This window comes from Cygnus olor, chromosome 10, assembly GCF_009769625.2.
Source record: "Cygnus olor isolate bCygOlo1 chromosome 10, bCygOlo1.pri.v2, whole genome shotgun sequence".
NCBI lineage: Eukaryota > Metazoa > Chordata > Aves > Anseriformes > Anatidae > Cygnus > Cygnus olor.
This window is the reverse complement of record NC_049178.1, coordinates 3,512,796-3,520,342: the sequence shown is the minus strand read 5'-3', so window position 1 is coordinate 3,520,342 and position 7,547 is coordinate 3,512,796. Positions and strand designations below refer to the sequence as shown.

Here is a 7,547-nt window from a genome sequence, read left to right as displayed (position 1 = left end):
GATAAAAATAGATCTGAAGATAGAAAGGACAAGTGGTATGAGGAAAAATACAGAAAATGGTACTGAGCTTACTGTTGGTAAATTCACAGCTCAAATACCGTGATGATAAATATGAATCAAGGAGAAAAATTAGTTTCCCATTCTTGTTTTAATTTTGCAAGCTTCATGAGGAGAACCTTAGAAACTGTATCTCCAAATCTCGTGCCCAGTTACACCAAGCAGTTTTCCCACTGAAGTTAACAGCTGAAAAGTGAACCCAGATTAGTTCAAACTAAAAATGAGACAGAAGTTTTTGAAGTGGGGGTAATAAACCGACTAACATAGCTATAAAGACTAACATAACTATATAACAATATGAATAGAACGTCTAGTTGCCTTACCAGGAAAAACACTTAAAAAAAAAAAAAAGGAATTAATTTGAATTCACATACCTTGTCTGTCAACCAAATGCTATCTCTAGGACTTTTTCTTCACCTGCAGTTGCTACATCATGTTGTTTCAGTACAATTACGGTGAAATGATAAGATGCAGCATAACGGGGGTGCAAGTGGCATGTCACAGAAAAGGCCAGGAAAGATGACGGTGAACGTCAGAGTTTCAAAGTCTCTTGAGTAGGTAGCTATACAGAAAGTGTATTGCTGGCAGAGGATCACTGGATATGTCCTGTAAGGAAAGGCCAGGGTGTTTAGGAAAACTAGGGGAACGTGTTCTGGTACACACCTCTTTCTACTTACATGGAAGTTAACTGCCTGGTACCCCCTAGCAGTGCAAGCTGCAGGCAGTATTTATGTACCACATTCATGCAGATCTAAGCCTAGACCCATGGGCCGGTGGCTTTTAAGTAAAAACACGAGCAGTATCTTCTTCACTAAAAGACCTAATACCAACATACACTTGTTCAACATGTGCACTTACTGTTACAACTAACAATTAAGTTCATAGATATTGTAAGTACCTATGAGTAGCTACAAATACCTGGCTGTTGCATTTGTGGAGTAGAAGGGCCCCTGTGCTCCTGTACTGTTACTGCTTCCTCAGAACCACACAAAAAACAACACTTCGCCTTCAAGATTTAGTTTTGTTTGTTTGTTTGTTTGTTTTTTCCCCCTAAAGACTTCCCCTTGCATTCATTCAAGAACCCCATCTACGCTCAGCTTGCTACAAGACAATGTTAGGCCAGTTTCCTGACAAACACGCATATACATTAAAAAAGCTAGCTAAGGAAAATGCCAAAAGTGATTGGTACACACTGATTCTGTCTAGAGCACTAAAGGTGGTTTCAAGGGATATTACCTGACTGCTTGCTCCTTAGGAGACCCTCTGTCAGAGATGACAGCTAGAACAACATGCCCCAGCTGGTCCCTGCCCTACTCCAGCTGTATCTCTAACTGGGGGAACTGGAAGGAAGAGGCATCTTGCTTCTTGTAAACTTCATATAAAGAACAAAAGTCAGCAAACATGCTGCTAGAAAAATCTTCTCCTAAAGTTCCACACAATAATCCTGACTCCTTACCAGGAAGAATTTCAGCAGAAAAGGTTGGTTCAACATTTTATTATGTGGCTGTGCTGGTTAAGGGGGGAAATGGGGAGATAATGATTAAAGTGATAGCTGAACAATTCTTTGCAGCATGGCTGTTCGATGGGCAGGAATTTTCTGGATGAACTTTGAACTGAAAATAGGCTCTTTATACCTCACCCATTTGAGGTACCTCACTGACTTGTTTTGTGGCTGTACTCAGCTGCTGTACAGGAATGCAAGCAGACATATGCCTGCTGATTCCGGAGACTGATTCAACAAAACACTTATGGACAATACCATTGCACTGTGTCATGCGGCTCCCTTCCCACATATGGGGTGGAACCATATGAGGGAATTCCATCATTTATTACCAATCACTTTTTTGTGAGGACTTTATGTCTGCTGTCACAAGCAAACATCTTCCAATAATTGTGATCCGGTTACAGTATCTAGGAGAGTAATCTAAGCCACTTTACAAAAAAGCATTAGAAGGTAGGCCCTCACTCTGCATTTCTGCCTCAGAGAGGCACAGGAGACCTGGGGCTAACTTTGATTAGTAGAGAAAGGTATTTCAGAAACAGTAATTGTACTCTAATTCTGAGTACTCTTATTTTTTAGTTGTATTTCAGTATGATCCTCACATTATTTAGAATGTTTTCCTAACACTTCCCTCCTGAGTACTTGAACATCTGCCAAACGTATTTCAGTGAACGCGCCTGTTTTGTTAGCATGACATTTTCTTCCCCTTCAGGAATGAATTCCCTCAATGCAGATACCACAACTTGACTGGGATTTCATCATAATTGCTTTCAATCAAAAATTGCTCCACCCTTTCCTAATCCTTATGGATGTTAGTCACCAGACACAACCGTGTCACCTTTTAGATGACTTTTCTCATTCAAGTTTGCCACATGCCAAGTTTGGATTTAAAAAATAAAGTATGTGGAAAGCCCTCCTCTCCTCCCCTCGTTAGAGCTTTTTTTAAAAAAGGAGTTGAAACGGGGGTGAGAGGGAGTTTCTATACAATTAATGCTACTTTGCCTACCACAGGCACACACCCGTCTGCAAAATGGCTCCCAGCAGCTCTGGAAGTCGATCTGCACAGGCAGGGCAGGACAAGGCCTCAGCATGCAGGCCTCAGGGGCTCGGGCCCTGCTACAGAGGGCGCTGAGTCACTGTGCCCCAGTCCCCTGAAGAAGAGGCCTGGTGCAAGCCAAGTATAATCTATAGCACTATCAGAAATACCTTTGCATAGATCAAGTCTAAATTTTGTTATGAATTATTAGCAAATAATAAACTAAAGTAAAGCAATCCAGCCCCACGTGGAGTAAAAGTACCACTTCCACAGCAGGCCCAAGGCCTCTGAGCCCCCGCCCTCTGCAGCAGGAGCGGCTGTGCCATGTGAACACTGCGGACTACACCATCATTACCACTGTTTGCTTCCATTTTCTGAGGTAAATGTCTTGGAATGGGACTTTCTACATACATATTTGCAACTGTGAAGTCAAAACCTGTTCCCTGTGGTATCAATCTAATGCAGCTTCAGTAGACACGTTTGCCACAGAGCCCTCTGGGCTGGGTATGCAAAGACAGGAAGGCTACAAGGGCAGTCCGAGTCATTTGCTTTGCAATTTCACTGCTCACAGGCTGGACCTGCTTTTTTCATCATTAATTAAACTCTATTCAACCCATTTAGAAGAAATATTTGGCCTGAGAACCAACATCATGGGATGAACATGTGCATGGTATTGCTGGCATGCACTAAATCCCACTCCTACCAAAAGTGTAGACAGAACTCCTGCTCGATGGGAAGGGACCATGATTTTTGAGTGCAGCATGATTTTTTTGTTAACTGATGAGCTCAAGACAACAAGTCAACTCATCTAAGACATTTAGCTTACAGTACACACATTTCCAGCAGCCCTTCTCCCAGTCAGGCGAGCAAACACTTGGAAATAGGCAATAAGTGAATAGAGGAGAAACTCAGCATTAGATGAAAAATACCCCCCTCCAAACAAATACACAACGAAAACCCCACACACCTAAATCTCATTTTAGTCAGAGAATTTTATATCCCCAAATCCCATCCACAGGATTTGCCCAACAGACTGACTTGAATGGTCTCAAGGCAAAAAAAAAAAAAAAAAATACTTCTTGCAGCAGGTTGTATCCTGAACTATTCCAGCTCTCCATTTCACACTTTTTTTTTTCCTCCTTTTCAAAACTCCACTCTTAACACAAGAGTTTGTGGCAAATCAGAATTCATCAAGACGCATGCCAGGAGACTACCACTACTTGCCTAAAGAGGTGAAATAAACAGTGGACGTTTGCCAAAGTATTCCCACCACTTGGAGCAGTTCATATTACAGGACATTCAGTGACAGATTGGTAGGCTGAATAGAAGTAAAACTTTCCTGTGGAAGATAAGCGTTTCTGTAACATTTATCACAGTAGCATTGAGATGTTCATAGCCCTTTCATCTCTCTCTGAAAGGAACTGGAGAATGATGATGTTTTTCCCCTAGTAAATAAATAAATAAAGTTGGAAGTTTGGACAAACCTGGAAACTAAAGATCTGCCTCTTCAGCCACTACTGACTTCAGTAGGAGCTGATGACACTTAGTGAAGACTGGGAAAAGCTCCTGACAATAAACAATAGATGAAAAATTGTCAAAATATTTTAAAATCATTGTATTATTAATAAATGTAAAATCATGATTGCAAATACTGAGGGCATGTGTAAGGATATAATGTATCTGATATACCATGGGTGCCTACTTCAGACAATGTTCTCAGCCACTTCCTAAGAGTATTTTAGATATATATACACACACATTTATATATTAAATGTCTAGTACACTATATATAACATCATACCATATTAAAAAAAAAAGACAACTAGCTTCCACTCACCTTTCTTTTCCATAAGGAAGTGTGTTCAAAAGCTTTGCTTCATTCATTCTCCAGCTATGTTCTATACAAAGCATTTTACCTTTACTGTTTGTATGACAGTCACAATAATGCATATTAACAATACTACTGTGTTAATTAGCACAATTAGTGTATTAACACAACAGTAAAAAAAAAAAAACACTTTTAGTGATTCCAAGCTAATGCAAACAGAAGACCTTATGCTATCTCACCTGATTTTGCCCCCATCATTTCCCTTTCAACTGTTTGCAGTTGGAGTTCACAGCTAAAAGGCTTTTCCACTGCTGGAGTGAGAGGAAGAATGTATTTTAATACTCAGCCAGCTAGAATCAGAATCAAGAATGCTTTCACAACAAAATGGCTTATTGTGGCAGGGGTGGTGTGGAAAGTGAGGTATACTCACAAAAGTTGGACATGAAATGTAGGAGGTGAAGTACAAATAATACAGTCTAAAGCCAAATTCTGAATAGCCAAAACCCAAGAAAGTTCATTAACAGTATACTAAAGGAATCTTACAAAGCTTTATTAAATAATACAGGTAGAAATGATTATTTATTTACACCTGAATTGTCAACTTTTAGTAGTAGCATGTAAGGCACACATTTTTCCAAAACAGGCAAATAAATTATACAAAACTTAGAATAATATGCATCAATGTTGCTTTTTTGCACTACTGCATGAAATCAAAACTATACGCCATTGGCATTTTCCATCCTCAGGGAAGTATTACCAACTATTGTAACCAGTGTCCTCCCCCCCAACTGTTTAAAATTAAATTTATTTAGAAAGAAGTTCCAGTCAGCATACCTCACCGCCATCTTTTTTAGAAAGCAAAATACATCTGAGCATACAAAGCAATCAACTGCCTGATTTAGCAGAATACTTTCTAACGTACTCTGAATTGTACATTTTATATCTGTATCATAGCTATTCAGGGGAAAAAAAAACTGTCACAAATCAACCAAAAAAAATCAGTAATACATATGCAGTGAAATGCTACATTGTATTTAACAGATCAACAAACAAGCACTTTGTAGTAGGATTTTGCAGTACAAGTATTCCAAAGTCTGGTCATACCAGTAATATCTTACTGTATAGGTTAGATCAAAATTCTGGGTGTGGCTGTATTAGTACGTACACATAGTATGTACACATATAAGAGAGGTTAGCAACACTGAACCAACTGAAAAAGTCACTCACAGTAACTATGAAATAAGCCACTTACTTTCCAGTGTATCAGGTGACCAGTGGTAATAAAAGGAGGCTCAGTTCCTACTGAGGTATTTCTATACGTAAAACGTATTATATTTATGATCAGAACACAGGTAAGATAACTGCCTTCAGTTAAAAACATTTACCATCAGAAGAAAGATCCTCTTAGAAGGTACATGCTTTCACATTCACAGTCCAAAAAAAGTGCTTACACAATAACAAGAAGGGAATACTGCAGTTGTACCCAAAGGAAGCCACACTTTAAAGACAGTTTTATTTTTTTAGTTAAAAAAACCAAAAACAAACAAAAAAACCTTTAAATCTATTCACAGTTGTTCCAGCATTCCCAATGTTTAAACAGCAAATTATGTTGATGAATCACATTGATCACATTGTAAGGCTAAACATAAGAATACTTATCAGTGCAGTACATTCCTGAGTCTAACTCAAAATAAAAAACTAATTTGAAATATACAATCCTTCATATTTTTGGCTCATATTTGACCTGTTCCTCTATTTCCCTTTAAAAAAAGTTCATTAAAAAGAAAGTTAATTTTTACAAAAAGTAAATAAAAACTTTGATCACTATCACTCAGACTTCTACCTGCTTGAAGTGCAAGAAAGCTAGCTTAGCATGAACACTGCTTTTTGTCCATTCAACCTTGTCAACTGAGCATAAAACAGCAGATAAAATAAGTTCTAGATAACTGAAGCAATGACATAAAAAAAATGCAAAGAGCTCTAAATATTAAAATCATTACAAAAAATTATGAAATTATATTCAAGAGATGACTTGAATTGCATCAAAACTGCAACAGTTCTGAAATTTATCGTTAAAGGCACTGCTTTTTTTTTCCTTAGTCCTAGTGCATGATGATGAGTCCTTTTTTCTCTAACGTGAACCATAACTGGTGCTCCAGAGTGGGGATGATGGGCTTGTTCTCCTGCCTGAGGACTGAGGACTGAAGGAAAGCACAGGTGATGCAGGGAAACCTAAAACACAGGGAAAAATCAGAAAAACAATCATACTCAGGAATGGTGGAGATAAAAGGAAAAAAATAACCGCCACTGATCGTTTGTTGGAACACCTGGTAAGCAAGTCTAATAATCCATTCAGAGTGAAATAACCTTCCTTTAGCTTATTGCCAGTTGAAGAGACACCCTATAAGTATAAAAGTTTTATAGGTCTTCTCATTAAGGACTTGAATTAAAGAATTAAATCCTCCGAGGGGGGCACAGTACATTTCACTTTAGCAAGTAACTTTCAGGTTGAGTTTATTTTATCTGAAGTATCAGGCATGTATTTACAAACAGAAGAGAAGCCCACCGGTATCTTAACTACATCTGTAGTAATGCGAATTTTAATTGCCACAGTTTATTACAGACCCTTACAATTAATAGGTGTTTTTTGCATACTTTTAAAAAGAGTTTGATTCTGCAACACTGCAAATAAAGTAAAATAGGAAGTAAATATCATACCAAACAATACAGGCAAACCATGACTGCAGGATCAAAGCAGTCAAGCAACAGATTTGTGTCCTTTGCCCCCCTAACATTTGCCCTTCCCTGTCTTACAACAGACCCAGATCCCAGTACCTCACAGCATGCCGACTGCACAAGAAATGCAGCACATGCTGCAGCTAATCTTATGTCACGTGAATTGAACAACCAGCCAGCTGCTGCAAAGCACATTGTATCAGCAACAGAGTTCTGCTTTAGTTGTCCTTGGTAGGAGCAAAGTTGTGAATCTCTCCCTCCCCTCTATGTACCTCATGATTTATGTGAATTCTCAGACTTTTAACATGCTCCCTATTTCCAGCGTTGCTGAAGATGGCCAAGAGTTTCCAAAGAACTGGTGATGTAGAAATATAAAGTTGGGGGATAGG

At 38.7% G+C, this 7,547-nt stretch overlaps 1 protein-coding gene across 1 annotated transcript in view; it reads right to left on the bottom strand.

Annotated features, from left to right (window-relative positions):
• Positions 1-4,956: 4,956 nt before the first annotated feature.
• Positions 4,957-7,547, bottom strand: part of NUP210 (nucleoporin 210) — a 66,238-nt gene continuing 63,647 nt past the window's right edge. The window contains exon 40 of the mRNA XM_040568416.1: positions 4,957-6,654. Within this exon, the coding sequence (XP_040424350.1) occupies positions 6,554-6,654 (101 nt within the window). The 3' untranslated portion in view covers positions 4,957-6,553. The remainder of the gene's footprint in view (positions 6,655-7,547) is intronic.